This window comes from Carassius carassius, chromosome 16 (genome assembly GCF_963082965.1).
Source record: "Carassius carassius chromosome 16, fCarCar2.1, whole genome shotgun sequence".
Taxonomy (NCBI): domain Eukaryota; kingdom Metazoa; phylum Chordata; class Actinopteri; order Cypriniformes; family Cyprinidae; genus Carassius; species Carassius carassius.
This window is the reverse complement of record NC_081770.1, coordinates 24899897-24920819: the sequence shown is the minus strand read 5'-3', so window position 1 is coordinate 24920819 and position 20923 is coordinate 24899897. Positions and strand designations below refer to the sequence as shown.

The following is a 20923-nucleotide window of genomic DNA, read 5'->3' as shown; positions in this document are numbered from 1 at the left end:
ATGTGTCTCTTCCTCTGAAAGACGGTAGTAACTTACTCCCACTCTCTCTCTTCCTCTCCTGGCTAACCACAATGTTTCCACTCGTTCTGCCAACCTCCGTAGTGCAAACAAAAACAGAGGGAAGGGAGAGCAGAGAGGAACAAAAGATGAAGAGTTGATAAAGTAGTAAAATCGAACAGACTAGGTCAGTGTGTTAAGCATTAAATGACTTTTTGTTTTGGCGTGGAATCGCCAGAGTTCGTCTCACAAAACCTGATAAAGTCACGTTCTGAGCTGAATGGAAAGATGCTCGTCGGCTCTGGGCCAGATGTTTTCACGCTGTTTCCTGTTTGCTCATCTTTGGTTTTCTCTTTATGAATGTGCCTCAGCCTTTTCCACTCATCCATTAGCCCCGTTCTTTCTTCTTTCTGACTTCCTGTCTCTGGCTCTCTTTCCGCATGTGTGTCTTCTGTGAACTGTGTCCTTGCTGTTCTGCTGATAATTCTGTTTCCATTTCTCTCACTTTCTCAGAGATGGGCGGGGAATTACGAGAAGAGTAGAAGAGGTCCAGTGAGGTTTCTGATGACACCATATTAGGACACAGTGATGAGCACAAGAATACTGCTCAAATCCCACCCTCCCCACTCGCTTACGCGCTCTCTCACTCAATTCTATTTAAAACTTTATTGGAATGACAAATTTGTTTTGTATTGCCAATGCAATGACATTTAAAAAAAACAAAACAAGATAAGCTATGAAATATTAAAGCACAGGCCACAATAATAAATGTGCTGTGCAAATTAACAATTTACTAAATCTAGGAGAGTCATGCATGTAATGAATGAGGTCCACTTATAATCTTATCAAGATTTTTCCATAAACAATTTAGAAGCAATAGGTTATTTTTCTGTCCTGTCTTTGACCCCCCTCAGCTGAACGCTCTCTTTGAATAGGCATGCTATGCACCCACTGCTATGACTGACTAATAGTTGTGTTTGACAGCCTACATGCTTCATAGATAGACACTGCTGTGATTTAGGTAAAATGCATAAATGCTCCGTACATTATCAAATGATCTGTAACAACAGAAAGCAATAATGACCATGTAATAAAAACACTAACACTTGTGTGTTGAGACATTACTGCCAGATCTAATATAGTCGGTGAAGCATGGTCTTTTAGTTTCAATCTTTCTAAAAATCCTGCATTGAATTGTGCCTCGTTTGTAAACAAATCTGTGATAAAATTAAATGAGTTCATAAAACCAAGTTTATCGTTGGGTTTCTGCGTAGACCTGTGTTTGCCTCTCTCGTTGGATGAATCGGTGGGTGGGGCTAAACAGGTGACCCGCAACAATATCAAAACTGACTGCCTCCATCTCAATCAATCTCTGCTGCTCCAAAAGTGCCTCCTGCTGGCAGAGAATGAATCTGGCTTTTCAATAAGCCCGTCTAATTTATGCATCAAACATATTTTGCTTGTTATCAGAAATAATCTACTCAAATGAATTTAGATTTCCCAGTTCATGACCTCTTTGAAAGCAAGTGGCAGGACAAAGACATCCAAAGAAGTTCAGGTAATGAATTTAAAGTTTAGCCTACTATTTTCAATTTTTAAGTTGTTTGACAAGGTCTACTCTCAATACAATGCCAGAAACATGATTTTTTTTTGTTGTCGTTGCTGTTTTCGGTTTATAGGTACAGAAGCGGTTGTGGTTGAATGTTTGCTTACAACACTGAAATGAGGCCAGGGAGTGCAAAGGGGGTCCCTTTATCTTTTCCATCTCACTCAATCACGCTCACTCATTCTCCCTGGTGTCAAGCACACAGCATGACGCACAGGGTGAGCGAGCTGCGTCACACTGACACACACGGACTTACAGCAATGTCCCTCAGAAGAACAGTGACCAAAATGAATGAGACAATTTTCTTTTCATATCTCTCCCTTGGACAAGCACACAACGGCACAACAGTTTGCTGAATCACTGATACATTAAACTGTATCCTTTCCCAAGAGTACATTATCATCCAATAGCATAATTGGGCATTCTGCCTCGCGGTCTCATTTCTCTCTCACACACACACATTATATCTGATAAACACCCCAAGAAGCCACTCTGAAAGTGAGAGTTGAAACTGCAGAAGTGCAACACCTATGTTTCACTAACTTGTGCATATCTCTCACCCCACGTTCACTGATTAAATATTTAGGCACCTTTACATTTATGCATTTGGCAGATGCTTTTATCCAAAGTGACTTGTACTGCATTCAAATCTCAGTACTCTCAGCTGTTTAACACATTTTAAATGTAGATTCATTTTGCAATATATATATAAAAAAAAAAAATCTAAATAAACAATTTCTATTAAAAAAAATCACTGATCAAATAATGACACATAAATGTCTTCCTTCCATAAATGTTTTTAAAGCCAATTATAATAACTATCCAACACCATACCACCAAAAAAAAAAAAAACACATCTAAATAAATTGGTTAGATTAGTTAACGGTAAGTTCCTCAACTATAAATAATGAAAAACTGTATTGGACATTACTTGTCATTTTATGGTAATACACAGTTTTTGGAAGTGAAAAAGAATGTAATTTACAGTGAATAACCTTAAATTGACATTCCCCTAACTCTCTGCATTACGTTTCACATTTTGTGTGTTTTAGTTGAAACACCAGTTTATTCTTTGTTTTTTTTCTTATCAGTTATGTACATTAGGGTTGTATGTTACATCTTATGTTGTTAAATTATTGTTTATTGCATTTTTCAGTTTCGTGTTACCTTGATGGGGTTTAGTGTTTGTGTGAATGACACCATGAACTTCTATACACATCATGTGACTTTCTCATCACCACCTGCTTTCGGTGGTTATCGGTGTTTTTCAAAAGGTACAAAACAAATTTCAGTACTTCAAAAGGCTGTTTATATTAACATTATATCACTTAAGTTAAATTCATAGTATCTAAAATGTTGCTACCATATTTAACCACAGCTGCCAGTTTTTTTTAGTGTAAGCCAATAAAACAAAATTAAAATATAAAGTAGTCCATCAGGTTGCAGATTTCAGCATGTAGCCTAATTCTTCTCTCCAAGTTGCATTACAAAAGCTCATCTGTGTGAAAGCTGTGTCACCTTCACACAATGCATTGCAGTTAACCATCCCTATCCAGTGTTTCCTCTATGTTGATTAGTTAATGGCGGCCCGCCACGGCAAAATTTTTGCCGCCGCGGTAACGTTAGGGCTCTACAGTGCGACCATTTCACTCGCATTTGTGCCTAAAATATGTCTGTGTGCGACCATGAAAAGATATTTAGGCGCACTTGTGCGACTGACCCGATCGAAGATTTTTTTTGGCGGCCGCCAAAGCGAATTTTTGTCCCGCCAAAGTCTTATTTGACCGGTGTGTAATGTAGATAAACTGCTGCGCTTGTGACAGCTGGGCGCATGTTTAAAAGAACAAGAGAGAGCGAGCGCGAGCACTCTCTTTGCGAAGCAAGGTTCCACTCGACGGGAGAGAAAGAGAGAAAAAAAAAGAGACTGCAGCGTTCTGGAGAATAAATAACTTGAGATCGGTGTACACGTCCTTGAGAACGGTAAGTCGTATAACTTATGTTGTTCATTTAAGCCTGTTATTGTATTAGTCATAGTTCTTGCTAATTTGAATTAAGTCAGGGCTGCCAACTTACACAATTGACACTTTTCACATGCTATCATGCCACACATCCATTTTCTCATGCACAGAAAAATCGCGAAGCAAAGTGAAGACCGACAGACAATACAGAGCAGGTTACTTATGATATATAAACAAAGTCTCAACTCTCAGAATCAGTCAATTTTATTACAAAATTCAAACAATAAATACAGTTTTGGTGTAAATGTGACGTGTCACGTGACAGATCCCTAGCCTCAGTGAACCGATCATCTCGCTGCCAACTTGCACTTAAGATTTTGGTTGTTTAAGGTTACAGTTCAATCGCAACTGAAAATCTGCCTCATGTGTGAATAAATATACTTGTTTGTGTTGCAGCGGGGGGGGGGGGGTGTTGGGGGTTGGACAGACCTGCCCCCACTGCTAAAAAAAATCCTAAAGGAAACACTGCTATTCTATGTGCTGGCTTTGCCCTGACCAGGTATGCAAGCACATGTATGTGCGTGTGATCCCACGGTACATGCTCGGGCTCTTGCTTTTAAAAACACGCTCACACAAACAGCTTTGTGTGTCACCGCTGGGAATCAGCCATACCAGATCTGATGCTGGAGCCCTGGCGTATGTGGGCAGGTGTGTCGACATGCAAATGTGTAACGCATGTCATGCAACTCGCACTGAAGGTCACAGTGTTTGTGTGTGGAGAGATTAGTGATCCGCAGTCTGAGTCAACATCCTATAGTAGTAAATATGTAATGCATACATTACAAAAATAAAAATTGAGATAGCACACACAGACATGCTGAGGTAGCTATTTAAATGCTATTTATATGTACATTTAAAATTATATAAAAGGGGTGACCCTGAATAGTCGACGATACAATGCTTTGATTCGAGGAGTCTGATTCGACTAGCTATCTCACAGTCGAATATTCACAGTACATTATTATTATGCCATTTTGACTATATGGGGGAGCTCAAATGTCTGATTTCACAAAGAACTACCGGTTTTCTCCCAATAAGTTAATATACAGCCTATTATGATAAAGCTGTAAATAGGAATCTAAAAAGAAAGCAGCTTCAAAAAACTATTTTAAAGTGCGTGAACAAATCCAACCACCCCTATAGATTTATGTTTCACTTTCCATAATCATTGACCGACAGAGGAGCATCTCTGCGGCAGGGATTTAAAACTTTACCAAGACTCAAACTGACACAGACAGAGAATGGATTTTTTCAAACAGGTAGGGTACAAGTGATTTCAAAACATTTCAGTCGATTTATATATATCGTGGATATATTACATAGATGATGTAAGATGCATCTGGTTAAGTCAAGCGCTTGTAGTACTATGGTAATTATGCATGAGCAGGACAAACAACAATGCAGAATATTAATAACTATGAAAACACCATTATAATAAAACACTGTGAATTTTTAAAGTTTAGCTGCAGTGTTTCTGTTTGTTAAATGAAGAACGAGTCCACAAAAGTAGTTCATTCAGAGCCACACAGACAACGTTCATGTGCATTCAGGCCCTTTTTGCAGATAGCCTATGATTCCTAATATTAACATTATGTTGTATAAATAACGAAGTGTATTCAATATGAGATGATGAGCTTAATCCCACTGATAAAAAACTTGCTATCAAATGCGTCACTCTACTGGTCATCTTCAGCGCAGTGAATTGTTAGGGTTTCGCTGACGTTTAGTGTTAACTATCCAGTATCTGCGAGGGGTTAGTTACACATTTTCCCTGTATATTAACATCAGTAATATATACATATACATATATATTAGGGGTGACCCCGAATAGTCAACGATTCGATGCTTCAAGTCGAGGAGCATGATTCGACTACCAATCTCACAGTCGAATATTCACGGGGTGTTATTGATTATGCCATTCTGACTATATGGGGGAGCTCAAATATCTGATTTCACAAAGAACTTGCTGTTTTCTCCCAATAAGTTAATATGCAGCCTATTATGATAAAGCCGTGAATAAGAATTTAAAAATAAGAAGCTTCAAATTAATATTTAAAAGTGCGTGAATAAATCCAACCACCCCTATAGAGTTATGTTTCACTTTCCACGCAGATATGTTCATGTGTATTCGGGCTCTTTTTGCAAATAGCCTATAAGACTTAATATTAATGTTATCTTGTCTAAATAACGAAGCGTATTCTTCATGAAATTATGAGTTTAATCCCACTGATTAAAAACTTGCTATCAAATGCTCACTCTACTGGTCAGCGCACGCAGCTCTACATAGAAATGCAGAACATTAATAACTACTGTCATATAGGCTAACTTTACAATGAAAGCATTATTGTAAAAATTGTGAATTGTTTGGGTTTCGCTGACGTTTAGTGTTAACTATCTTTTAATCAAAACAAAAACATTATTTACCCCGTTTGTATCTGCGAGGCATTTGTTACACATTTTCCCTGTGTTTTAACGTCAGTAATTATGGCTGTCGAATGTCTGACTTGACTCAATGTATTTTGCCCCGCCCCCAAACATATGATTCGACTATCAGTCGAATATCAGTAAGATTCAAAAATTCCGATTCGACTATGACAATCCTTAGTCGGGGACACCCCTAATATATATATATATATATATATATATATATATATATATTTTGTGACGAGCGTCCTCGGAGGAATCAGCGTCGCCCTGGCAATCAACGTAGAACACCTGCACGTCCTCATTGCCGGCTGATCGTCACAGCTGCTCCCCATCAGCCTGCGCACTTTTAAGCAGCACACGCTGAACTCAGAAGGGGGTCTCGAACCGAATGCAACGCTGGTCTAATCCTTCTCTCATTTCTCTGCAGAAAGCAGCGAGTGACCGACAGTCCACTCACTTTGGATCACTTCAGGACACCCACTTTTACTTTGGATTTGCACCGAAGAGCAGGGGAACGCACGGGAAGCACCAGAATGAACTCACCGCCATCCGGGCCACCGTAGCCCAGCGCGTTCCGCTACCTGAACCTCAGGCACAAGCCACCCGCCTGTTACCAAAAATGACAGCCGATGACGATGTGGAGGCCTTCGTACAGGTCTTCGAGAACACCGCCCACCGTGAGGAATGGCCCGAGGAGGAATGGGTACGTGCGCTGGCACCCCTCCTCACCGGTGAAGCACAGAGGGCTTACTTCTCGCTCCTCTTGACGATCGCCGAAAACTATGCCGAAGTCAAGCGAGAGATCCTGGCGAGGCTCGGCCTCTCCCCTGTCTGCGCCGCCCAGCAGTTTCACGAATGGGAATACAAGCCCCGGGTGCCAGCCCGTGCCCAGGCAGCCGAACTCGGTCGCATCGCCCGGCATTGGTTGCTGGAGGGAGACCCCACCCCAACACAGGTAGCGGAACGAGTGGTGGTTGATCGCCTCCTTCGCGCGCTACCTCGCGCCCACCGTCAACCCGTCGGGATGAGGAACCCGAGTAATGTCCGGGAACTTGTGGAGGCGATCGAGCTGGCAGATGCTGTCCATCACAGCGGGGCAGGGGACCGGCTGCCGCCATTTCCCCGGAGGAGTTCGACGGGTACCCCATGCCTTGGGTCGACGAGCTGCTGGACCGCCTAGGAAGGGCCCGGTACATCAGTACCCTGGATCTCACTAAGGGCTATTGGCAGGTACCGGTCTCCGAGGCCGCCAAGCCGAAGACTGCCTTCTCAACCCCCAGTGGCCATTGGCAGCACCGGACCCTTCCCTTCGGCCTACACGGGGCCCCCGCGACGTTCCAGCGAATGATGGACATCCTCCTGCGGCCCCACCAGGCGTACGTGGCTGCCTACCTGGATGACGTCGTGATCCACTCCAAGGCATGGGAAGAACATCTGGATCGTCTGCGGAGGGTGCTCTCGGAGGTGCGGAGGGTGCTCTCAGAGCTCCGGCGGGCTGGACTCACTGCCAACCCCCGAAAATGCCACCTAGCCCTCTCTGAGGCCAAGTACCTGGGCTTCCAAGTCGGCTGAGGTCTCATCCACGCCGCCCCAAGGCCCCGGAAAAAGACCCAGGTACGAGTCTTCTTGGGGTTGGCGGGATATTACCAATGTTTTATCCCCAACTTCTCCTCTTTAACCGCCCCCTTGACAGACCTGACCAGGAAGGGGCAGCCGGAGAGAGTATGCTGGACTCCGTCGGTGGAAGAGGCCTGATAGTTTCCTGATTGAGTCCATTGCTGGAGCAGCTGAGAAGGCTTTGTTTTCATTATACAGTGTGAGAGCGGCTTCTAGTGGCTGAATCACTGACCGCACATGCTGTCTGTTTAGACACGTGAACAGAGACAGACACTTCAGACAGAAAATCCTGCCGCGCCTTACAGCCCCATTCACATAGTTTTCCTTTAAATTACATTATATTCACCCCTAATTGTTGTTAATTTAAATAATGAATTATATATTGAGCATTTCCATTGAAACGTTTGTCTTTCTGTGGCTCTAATAAAGTCTGTATGCTTCATTTATAGACCTATAATATAGATCGCTCTTTCCGTTTGCTCCGTTTTTTAAACACTGAACTTTAAACTTTGCCTCTTTGTTCATTCTTGAAGTCAACTTGTGTCCGTTTGGTGAATAAATAAACAGTTTTAAAGCACTCCTCGAGTTTAACGTGACGTGTCCAGGGTGTGTGACACAGGTGAGTTCTCCTTGACTCAGCGCTGCGCTTTTATTAGATAAATCCATGTAGGGCCATGTTCCCCGCGATGCAGAAAACGCGACCGGATTCATAAAAACGGAATTCACAGTTTAGAGCGTGTGCTGCTCGCGGTGATTTCAGCATCTGCCGTCTCACTAAATGAGGATGAACACACATGAAGAACATCTCCAGAACTGTACTGAGAGTCACTCCATGAGCATTTGACCGTTTGATTTGAGTAAAACAAGCGTCATATCACATACACAGAACTGTAAAAGGTATTCATTTATTTTGCAACCAGTCAAACAAAAGTCCTGTTTTGAAGTATATTGTTCAGTAGAATGTACATAGCCTACTACTACTACTACTACTACTACTAAAATGAAAAACATTATTTTTTAAGGAATATATCACACAACTAGAGCCCGACCGATATGGATTTTTGGGGGTCGATGCCGATATTAACTCGAAAAGAGCCGATTTATAAGCCGATATTTTGATTTTAAAAATAATCTGGATATTAGACCCATTTCCTATAAACTGCATTTACACAACATTCAATAGCAAAATATCTGCCTGTTCTATGTATGTGGGCTGTATAAACCATTTTCCAGAATGGACTATGTTAAAAAAAAAGCCTTAGATTACAGTCTCAATGACTAAACAATTGCACATCAAAAGTATATATTTTTTAATGATCAAAAAACAGTCTGGTTTTAAACATTTAACACTTTTACTTTCTTCCAGTTGAAGCTGGTTTTAACAGTCTGTGTGTTTACTGTAATTAAATTATAATACTAAAGTTAAAGTATTTGCAGAAGTAGTCCCACACTTTATTGCTACAGCATTCACCTTTTTCAGCCATCTGTAGGCAGAAAGAAAGACGGAGAAAGAATAAGCATGTGTATTAATAATATCACCATGTATCATTACTCATGTCATCATTAGAATTATAATAATAATAAACTGGGATCTCCTACATAGGCAAAAATTAGAAATATATATATATTTTTTTTTGTCAAGCAATAGGTATTACCTACTTATATTTAACAATATTATTTCAACATTTTCCTGTTATGTCTGTAAAGCTGCTTTGAAACAATATGTAAAAAAATAAAAAAGCGCTTGTTCAGCTCACATTTACTTACATGTCCCCTCTGGTTTAATCATTTCTGACGCACCTACTGTAGTTACTGTAACTACACTATATTTGCTCACACAGACACATTCACAACAGACCCGTATATCTTCTCCTCTTCTCTTTGTGCAGTCTGAATCAAAACATCGTCTTGCCTACTATTACCGGAAGATTACGGAATCAATTCAAAGTTGAATGGTTAACGTTAGTGTCATGAACACACCGCTGTCAATTTTGAGAAGAACCACCTTCAAACAAGTTAATAGCAAGCATTTAAGGGGCCTGCTAAAAAGGAAGCTATTAGCGTTAGAGTAACGTAACCAGCCTGAATTCACCAAATTGTTCTCTGGACCTGAGGGTAGCCTCTTCTTCCTTGCTTCTCTCTTAATTCTCATCAGCAGGACTAGCGCTATCGCTCGCTTCTTACAACGGGACAGATACATGTTTGCTGCTGACCGAAAGGAGGAACAGACTATGAAAGAGCTCCCGCTAAACGTTTTTAAAACTCCGCCTATGCCATAGCGCAGCGCAAATCGCGTTGTATCTGAAGGGCAACGCTGAGCCCAGCGGCAAGCGCCGTGCATACCGCGTACTGTGTGAAAGGCCCAATTACGCGCTCATTATGTGGGAAACACACCGCAATAGAATAAGAATAAGTTAAACGCTAACGTTATAGTTTGACCTCCTATTAACGTTCGCGCTCTTTCACTGATAAACATGGTATTAGCTTTGTGGCTAATCTAATATAGCAATGCATTAGCGGCTGTAAGTGATGTTACAGAATATTTAGAAGTGATAATGATAGGACCGTTAGCTAGAACTACCACACAGTTTTTATATACAGGGTATGAACTAAATCTACAATCATTTCACATGACGAACGACAGACTCACAGTCAAAACAGTAAGTTACATCTCCGTGGCTTGGCTAATCGCTTTCTTCTGTAGTGGACTTCTGGCGCTGTTGTTAACTCTGGAGCTGCAGAGCTCCCTCTGGTGGGCATACTATGCAACACTCATAACATGAGTGAAGCATGAGACTCTGTTTCTCATGTTTCATCGGCCGTTATAAATGCTGATGCCGATTTAAATGCAATTAGCTTATATCGGCCGGCCGATGTATCGGTCGGGCTCTACACACAACATTTCTTCCATGTTTTAATTTTAATAGTAAATCCCCTTTGTTTGCCAAAAAAAAAAAGTTTGCTTAATTTTAATTAAAAGACAAACAAAATTAATGTTTCATGGCTTGATTTGATAATTTTAATACACAGAATTTATGAGGGGAAAAAAATCATAAGGCAAAAATCATAAAAAATTAAGTTGTTTTTTGCATTCAAATAATTAGACATGCTAAAACCGAATTTGGTAACAATAAAAAAAATATGGTGAGAAAACACATTTCATAGGGCCCTAAACATGTAATTTTTATTAACCTTTTATTAAATGGATTGGAAAATGTATAATTTTCATAATATAATTTAAGACTTACTTTATGATTAATAAGCTTTAATTTAACTGGAGTAAAATTACAATCGAAAAAACAATCCAGAAAGTTTTTGGAAATAAATAAAATGGAATTAAAAATTTAAAATGAAACCAATTTCATAGGGCCCTATTAGAGTGTGGTAATTTCAACATTTACTATTACTATCATTGTTATTATTATTATTAGTTACTATTACTACTACTACTACTACTTCTATTAGTATGGTTCAGTACTGTTTTTTTATTTTGTTTTTTTTGTAAATAAAGCACTATTTTATTTATTTATTTTAGTATCCATTTTAAAAACTATCAGTTAATTAATCTGTATCGGCCAGTGTGGTCCAACCTTGCTATCGGCAAAATCCAATATCGGACGACCTCTAAAATATTATATATCTATCTATATATAATATGTGCTGCAGCAAACCCCATTCTGACTTGAATTTATCATTTATAGGATCATTTAGCATATGACGCTCTCACAGCGCATGCTCCATACAACACACACTTTCACACACACACCCACAACATGACTCTGACCTCTGGCTACAGGAAGGTGTCTTATCCAAGTAATTCCCTGACCTGTTCACAAGCAACGCAAGGCCAAAGCCTGGCAAACACACAAAACCAACCAGCTGTGTCAACACACACTCACAGTGCTGTGGTGATGTAAAAGCTGAGCGCAAGAGAAAGAAAAACGAAAATGTCTGGAGCTGAAATATGCCGTCAGTTTCGGAGCAAGAGTTTGCGGACATGTCAGGGCATGATTCTCCAGAAAGAGAGGAAGATTTTTTAGATTAGTCAAGAACAGGTCATGACATCACCTGACAAGACTGTTACTCCAAATCACAGTCAAGAGCTTCAGCACAAGGCAGATGAGAATCTTAAAACGTGAGACGTGTGTGTGTGTAACTCATTTTTTTGGGGAGCAAAAATGTCCATTGTCTGTTGTCAATAGCGTATCGATATGTAAAGTACAGCTCACACAGTAGTCACTTTTAAATCAAGCAGCTTTTTGTTGCTCCATGCAACGAACTTGAACTGAACCGGTTGCAAAATCTGTGTGGAGGAATATACAACGCCTTCACATGAAAATCCAGACTGTGTGTGAATCCTTACTGAAATAACTGGATTTCACCCACAAGCAACTCTAAATGTGACCACAGCTTTAGCCTTACACTGGGTCTACACCAGACACGAGCAGCACGACACGACAAAATACAACCGAATCCGTTCTAATCCTTGATGCTGTCTACACTAGAAACAAATCCCTGACAGAAAACGTACTTTATGACATACTGACATAAAGTTCAAATGTTACACCAGATCTACACCAGACCCAACAGCTGTCACACTGCACCGCGCCACAATAGCCAAGTCTATCTACATTGGACGTGCCAAAGCGACCGTTTAAAATCATTTAAACTTTGTGTCAGTACGTCATAAAATAGAACGAGTCTGCAGTTTACAATTGATTCATTGAAACAAAGTGCCAAAGGAACAGATTCGCTATGCATTAAGCAACACTAGAATGTTTTTTTGTATGTTGCATTCATACCTGTTCCCTTACGTAAGCTTGCAGCTTAAAACTGAAAATATGACTGAAAATGTCAATTCTAAATAATAAATATTATAACAGTAAATTAAAAAAATACTACAAGAATGCTGGCGCTAAAACATAATTTGGATGATTTTGAACAAAATTTGATTTGATATGTAACATTACATTTATGTATTTGGCAGACACTCATCCAAAGAGACTTACACTGCATTCAAGTTACACATTTTTATCAGTTCCTGCGTTGTCTGGAAATCGAAGCAATGACCTTGGTGTTGCTTGCATCATGCTCTACAGGATTGCCTGAACTTACAGAGACCGCATGGGGATGCCACTCACTGAATTAAACATGCAATGTAATAAAGTCATGTAGTAAAAAGAAAAGAGCAATTTCCCGGTCCAGTTGCGCGCTCTCCTCCTTTCTCATGGTTTTCTTGTCTGCCCTCCTGTCTAAAAAAGCCTAAAAATATATTCAAAAACAGTCAACAATATATAGCAAGCTGGTTTTCTATTCCAAACAGCTTCTATACAAAGAACAAACTCATTTTGGGAAAGATGAGCCAGCTGTGCATTTACTTTATTTCACATTGGTGCCAAAAATTTTTTTACACCTCATAAATTACAACCAAGACATAATGAATGCCTATGTGTATCCACACCTGCATACATGTGTTTTGTGGCTGAAGTTTCTTGACTGACTGGACAAACCTGTCCATCTGAACCAGACTCATGAGCTCAGATTAACCGTGAGACACCAGAAAGAGAGGAATGAGGACAGACAACATGACATTAGCATTCAATGACTGCAGCTTCAAATCTGTGCCCTCAATGTATACACAGAGAGTATATGTACATGACACAAAAACATGACAGTTTACACGTCTTTAAGACGAAATGGAGGAAGGGAATTTTTTTCCCATATTAAGAGCTTGTCATCTATATCTCCTGGCACAAGTAGGTCTAAGTGTGTGAGCAGAGTTGGGCTCCTTATCTGCAAGAACACACTTCAATCTGCTCCCCCAACACAACTAACACTGGGAGTATGGCTGGCTCATTTAGCTCTACTCCAAAAAAAAAAAAATTAAAAACATATACAGACTGCAATATGGCCCATTCAAGATAACCTTACATTTTAAAAATTAAATATTGATTTAATCTTGAATTAAGTCCTTTATATATATATATATATATATATAATCAGAGGAACCACAGTTTTGATAAACCAGCCAAGTAAAATGTTGTAAATTCTCGTCACACTAAGGCCTAAAAAAAAAAAAAAGTTTGGTTCCGGTTGGTTGTCAGTTGAGGTCATTGGTCGGTAGGGATTTTTTTTTTATTTAATTTATTTATTTTTTTCTCCAGTGGCAGTTTTACACACACTAAGGCCTAAAAAAAAAAAAAGTTTGGTTCCGGTTGGTTGTCAGTTGAGGTCATTGGTCGGTAGGGATTTTTTTTTTTTTTTAATTTATTTATTTTTTTCTCCAGTGGCAGTTTTACACACACGCGCTGATTTTAAATGTGTGTACCGGTACTTTTACGACAGTGATTCTGTATTCCCGTTTAAAGTCTGTTGTTGCCATAGACACGCAAAACGCACACACACACACACACACACACGCACACAAAAAGCCTTCGCGGGAGTTTGACAGGCGATCTCATAGTAGATTAACATGGAGGATTTGAACTTGAAAAACTGAGTGTACAGACATCTTTTTGTAGTCAAACAACATTCTGTTATGTTCATTTATGTGGTTTATTTGATTTTGATGCTATAAATTAACTAGAAGCAAGAGACGATCAGTTAGTTTTAACTGATGATCTAACTTACAGCGATCTGTTCGACACATTCAAGAGCCACAAAACAGTATTTATTGTTTACATTTCTTTAAAAAATGACCACATTTGAAAGGTGAAATAACCAAATGAGACTTTGTTTCATATTAAAAGTAAGCTGGTAATGTTAATGTCCTGTCTGTCAGCATGTTGTCAGTGCCCTCTCTGTTCCGCGATATATTGTTTACTCCCCCCTCCCCCCGTGTTTCTCTTAATGTTACGATTTCCAAACCTTAAGTTATAGCTCACTTTAGGAATAGACAGTTAAAGGGTTTTGATGCAATACTTAATGGTTTTTAACGGATTACTTAAGTGTAAAACAGCATTTAAAGGAAACTGTAATTTAATTAACGATGTGTGAAAGACCGTTCTTCCCCAGTCTCATAAAATAAATTTGGGTCGCACATAAATTGACAGGGTCGGTCGGAAACCTGAACCAAACAAATTTTTTTTTTAGGCCCAAACATAACCGTCAATATTTATTTACTATAAATCCATATATGGGAGACACCAACAACTGAAATTTATGAAAGTGATTTTATATACATAGAAATTAGGGGTGTAACGGTATGCAAAAAAAAAAAAAAAAAAAAAAAAAAAAATCACGGTTCGGTACGTACCTCGGTTTTAAAGTCACGGTTTGGTTTTTTTTTTTTTTTTTTTTTTGGTACAGTAAGGGAAAGAGATGGAAACATTCAACTGCAGGTTGTTTATTACTATAAACTTTAACAATTTGTTTACACTTTAAAATACTTTTTAATAAAATATATATAAAATAAAAAAGAATAAGAAATAAAATCCTGCTGCAAAGTTCTCCACTAAAAAAAAAAATACAAATAAACGCTGAAATGAACGTGGATTTGCACATCTTTTCAGTTAACAAAGGCTCTGTGTAGTAACAGTGGCTCTATGTGAAATCACACACCTGAGGGAATTTACGGCTGATTAGATGCGCATTAACCATCGGCCGATTGTGATCGAAGCAGCCCTAGAACATACTAAAAATACTTTCATAGATTGTGTTGAGTCTGTCTGAAAACCGAACACACACATTAAGGGTGTGCAGCGGGGTCAGACCACAGCCAGGTACTGTCCAGGGAAAATGCTGGAAATAGAAAGACTCGCGGTGAGACAGACAGTGACGCATCTCTCACACATCTGAGCTACCAGCGTGTCATTGTTCGCACCCACTGGAATCAGACGGTCACTTGGGGTGACAAGACTGGCAGCGGGGCAAAGGGCCATTTGCGAGACCGTCCGGTCCAAAGCCAGCTTTACTTTATTACAACTTTACGATACAGAACAATCTACTTTGAGCTTGATACACTTGAACTGGAATGGACTTCAACGGGTGTGCAAAATTAGCAACCACCAATTGACTTCATCAGTGAAGAACCAATCTGAACATGCTGAAACAAATACAAGACCGGTTTTGGAGACCATAAAGAGGACACAAGGGGTTTACAAACACTGTCATGATTCATTGTCATTAGTCGATCACTATAGCTGTCTGAGGTGATAACGAGATGATAAAGAGGGAGGAGATCTAGAGAGGTTCAGTCTGGGAGTAAGATCAGGGTTCAGATTTAGGACAGGGGCAGGAGAGAGGCCCGAGAGAAGGAGAAAGAGAAAACAGAGACTTCTGCTTGTGTCTGTCACTAAGACTTTAAATCAACAGCTCTGCTGGATGCGGCCGTTCATACAGCCACTGATGCTAGTGGGAAAGCAGAAGCGTGAATGTCCAAAGGAGGCCACAATAAAAGAGCTACAACAGCAATACAATAGAGCTACAGATGGACAACAATGAGCCTTCAATGACACGAGGCTACAGTTAAGATATATTTTCTGCAATAGCCAAAACATTGTATGGGTCAAAATAATCGAATTTTTCTTTTATGCCAAAAAGCATTAGGATATTAAGTAAAGATCATGTTCCATAAAGATATTTAGCAAATTTCCTACTGTAAATATATCAAAACTTAATTTTTGTTTAGTAATATGCATCGCTAAGAATTAATTTGGACAACTTTAAAAGGTGATTTAATTTTTTTTGCACCCTCAGATTCCAGATTTTTTTTTAATAGTTGTATCTCTGCCAAATATTGTCAGATCCTAACAAACCATACATCAATAGAAAGCTTATTTATGTCCCTTTCAGGTTGTAGCAGCAATGAAAGTGGAAAAGATCTGTAGCCAAGGTCAAAAATCGATGGTATATTACCAACTCAAATTTTATTTATTTATTTTTTTTTTAATCTACGATAATATTTGATTTGAATATACAAATATGGTTATTTTCATTCTTATTATTTAAAATAATAATTACACTTCAGCTCCTAATCAAAACAAACTGGTTTAAACTACACAACAAAGCTGCTTTTTTAGCATTTGGCAGTTGGCGGGTGTAATTTTGGAGCCCTTTATACAGGGTCCTGAGAAAATATGGCTACAGACTGCAGTAAATGTCAAAAATAATCAGACTTTTCTAGTGTTTTTTTTTCCAGATAAGTTAACTATATCATATGAGAATGCAATAAAACTAGAGAAGAGTTGCAGCCCTTTGTACAGAGTTCTGAGAGGACGTGTTCAGGGTGCACCATAAAAAGACGATCATCTTTCTCCATTATCACTGCAAAGCTTGGTTACAACTGTCAGTAGAAGAACACAGCTAACATATCAAAGCAAGCATTTAGTAAATAACTGACATATACAGTGAAGTCCAAAAGTCTTACAATCAGGGACTTCAAATCAAATTTAAACCTGAAAAAATAAAGAGCTTTAAGATTTAGAAGAATGCAAAAGGAAGTGTAAAGAAATATTTGGGATATTTATGTAAAAGTGAAGCACGAGATTTTCTTTCAATCATTTTTAAAATCACACAGGACAACATGATCAGCAGGTTTTGTGGAGCTCGTGAAACTCGACTAGCTCCGCTGTCATTTAAAGCCAAAGCCATTCTAAAAAAAAAAGAAAACAATCATGTTCATTTTCAATTTAATTTTATACTCAATTTTTTTTTTTTACTAATAAAAGAAATGCAAAACAGAAGCATTTTCACTAGTGGTCAAAATGCCAAATGCATGAGTTGAAAGAATGATAAATTACTTGTCTTACCTTTCAGCTGATCAGTAACACTGTGCCCGACGCGTTCCATCACTCGCCCGTCCTCCCTCTCGTAACGGTCATCCAGAAAACTTGCTGTTACCTCCGACAGGTGCACCTTTCCCGCCACACCCAGCTGCTCCATAAGATTGGCCAAGTTGACATCATTGGACCAAACGTCAAACTTAAAGCGCTTCATTCCTAGAATACCGCAGAGCACGGTGCCGGTGTGCACGCCAACACGCATGTCCACGGTCTCGGACATCTCCTGGCAGAACTGCTCGATGGCCTGGATCATCCCGAGCCCCATTTCCACACAGCAGTACGCGTGATCGGGGAGCGGCTCAGGGCAGCCCGCCACGCAATAGTAGCAATCCCCAAGAGTGCTGATCTTCTCGCAGTGGGTCAACTCACACAGACGGTCAAAGCGGCCAAAGAGGTCGTTCAGCAGTCCTACCAGCGCAGGGGCGGACTTGTTGGCACTCATTTTGGTGAATCCCACGATGTCTGCAAAGAGGATGCTCACCGGCTCCATGCTCTTCATGTTAAAGGGCCTGAAAATTATTTGCCCGCGCGGGATTGAGTTCTTTTTACGCTTGTTGCTTTTGGGACTGGACGAGTTTGCGGTTGATGCGCCGTTGACTGAGCAGGCACCTACGCTGTATCGTTTCCCAGAGCTCTCGCTTTCCTCGTCTCCTTGCTTCATGAGCTCGTCCGCCACCAGCCGCGGCATCACGGAGTGGATCATACGCTCCTTCAGCGCCTTCTCCACCTCCAGGTCCTTCCCGTGCATGATCGCTTGACCCACCTTGAGAAAGGTACTCCGAGAGCGCACTTCGGACATGATGAATATGTGGATGCCAATGATATGCGCGCACAGGTGAAGCAGGACTTTACCCGGGCCAAGCCAGCTCAAATCTGACATTACATAGCTACCATCAATCTCAGCTAGTTGTAGCCAGCCTAAAGCCTCATAGAGGACAGAATACAGCAGGCCGAGAAGCACCGACACATACAGGGGCAAGTGCAACACACTGTACAGCAAAAGCAGCACCTCCATACAAAGTGAGAACGTCCCAACAGGTGATATACATGGAGCATTATGAGACTCATTGCCTGGTTTTTGGACATCAAAATGGGCAAACTGAGCAGTTTGTGTTTGAGGTGCCAAGGTGATCCCAAACATGATCACTGTAAGTAGAAAGGACGTGTGGTTGTAGTAACGTTTATACGGCCTTGAGAACGTAAACCAGAGGAGGAGGAGGCACAGTACAAGAAACCCCAATGTGGGGACCAAGAAATTTGTAGGGTCACATCTGGCGCTATTGATCCCAAAGTATATCCCCCACAGGAGTGCGGCAGTTGCCAGGTAAAACAGGATGTAGCGGAATCTCCTCTGCATCTGCGGGAAGCAGCGTTCCCTGCACGCCTCCTCCAGGATAGACGAGTTAAACTTGGGGTCCCAGCACTGCGCGGCAGATCTCTCAAACAGCGGTGGCACTCTCCTCGGACTGCTCCGGTGAGTCATCATAGCCCTGGGAACGCCCAAGTCCCCCGAGCTGCAGCTTGATGAGATACTGTATTTGCAAGGTTTGGAGGAGCCCATGACGACCGGCTCACCTTCTTGGTCTGGACCCACCTGTTGATTATGGCTGTCAGTTATCCACAACGTGACTGCTCCGCCTTCGCTATCGCACCTCACCTCGGACTCGTGCAGTGGCTGGTGCTGCTCTGGCAATGTCATTGCGGGACGACAACAATTGACTTTTAATTATCACATTACACCTACTGCTGACAGAGTACAGAGGAAGTGGCACTTGACATGGATTGGTGCGAGTAACAAAAAGCACAGTGTGTTTGTGAAAAGAGTCCAGGCAGAAGTAACTTCCAAGTGCGTTCACTATGAGGACGGACTGTCTTGGACTCTTGAGCAGCTTCTTATCCGTGCTAGGATTACGTCAACACTCAGATTCTATTATATTCTATGGCACAGTGGCGCGTGAACGCGCGTGTGTGTACTTTTGCTCTGTGCGCGTGGACGAGACTGAGGCACTGCCATCCGATAGATCCTGCTTTTCAGAGCACATCTTTTGAACTCAACACGACAGGAGCAAGTATGTAGCGATTAAACAAAAAAATACATTTAAAAGATAGGGTGGTTAGTTAAAATGGGGGTGTACTGAAACTCTTCTAATATAGTTTTTTAATCCAGTCGACACTGTCCCTCAAACACCCTCTCCAATGCTCGACAATGTTTGAATTTACTTTCCCTTTCCAAATGACATGCAAACGTAATATAAGTTTACATCTCATATTTCCAGATAATGCCGGATTTCACTCATCTCTTGTACTCGGTTTCGGTGTAATGTCAGTTTGAAGTCCGCAAACACCAAACGTAACGGTTGATGTTTTGAAAGAGTGTTAACGTTCCGTTACCTGTATAAAACAACAACAACAAAAAAAACTTTTAACATGCGCCACCGTTCCCTTTATACGGTCAAAAAAAAACTGAAAATTGATTCAATCTCTACGATGTTTTCCATCAGGTTCTGACATCACGGAGAAGCGAGAGTAGTCCTAATATTCCCTTAACCGAGGGGAAAATTACCGCCGGAGACGGTGAGACGTGAAAGCTGCCCGTGTTTTTCCGTTAAAACTCGAGGCAGATCCCGTTCCTGCCTGCCCCGTCGAGGGTCAGAAGACGGCCTGTTTCCATGGAGGAGCCCCGTCCTTTCCTGAACACCCGCTGCGGGTGTCAACCGTGAGTGCTCCAGCTCTCAAAGCGCGTTTAAACACTTCACGCTCACGCTGACGTCGAGACGACTTCAAACGACATCAGCCGCTCGCGTGCGTCTCTGCCAACTCCAGAAGACCACTAACACTTAGGACCTCAACTCACAAGAAGATAATACTGGCGACATCGAAGCACTCGGTCAAGTCAAAGTGTGCTGAGGGAAAGTATATCCCTGTTTGTGTGCAATCCCTTTTAACCACTCACGCGGAGGTAACTTAATCTCAAATCATGTCAATGTAAATGACGAAAGTTTTGTTTGTTTTCTTCCCCCGGGCCTCAAGTGGTTTGCTCGCGCTGGCAGTTCAGAGATTCAAAGATCGGTCTCTCGCTATCCTTTGCTTAAAATCCCATGCCAACGCTCCGGCGTTATCCGCGTCTTAATCCGCACTTCGTCCGTTTAGCGTTCCTCCAAAACTCCGTTCAAGTGCGCTCTTCTCATGGACAGGCTCGTGCCAGTCGAGCGTCGCGTGCTCTCGGTTCTCCTCGGCGGTGAGAGCCGGTTCTGGTTGGCGGTCTTACCCGGGCGCTGCGCTCGCCAGCAGCTCCACCATGTTCTGAGCACGCTCTCGGAGAAGATGGTTGTGGGCGGACGGTGGGGCGCACAGCTCGACTACAGTGTTGAAACACGGTGGGGACGCTGGGGAGCGCGCACGCAGGGATCTTCGACGACGGCGCGCACGCATGAGAACGACTTCGCTCTCAAGTTTGACGGAGGCTCTCTTGGCAG

At 41.2% G+C, this 20923-nt stretch overlaps 1 protein-coding gene across 2 annotated transcripts in view; it reads right to left on the bottom strand.

The window, feature by feature from the left end:
• Positions 1–19827, bottom strand: part of adcy9 (adenylate cyclase 9) — a 37446-nt gene extending 17619 nt beyond the window's left edge. For both annotated transcript variants that reach the window (XM_059569699.1, XM_059569700.1), the window contains exon 1: positions 17415–19827. In XM_059569699.1, the coding sequence (XP_059425682.1) occupies positions 17415–19146 (1732 nt within the window). In that variant the 5' untranslated portion in view covers positions 19147–19827. The remainder of the gene's footprint in view (positions 1–17414) is intronic.
• Positions 19828–20923: the final 1096 nt, after the last annotated feature.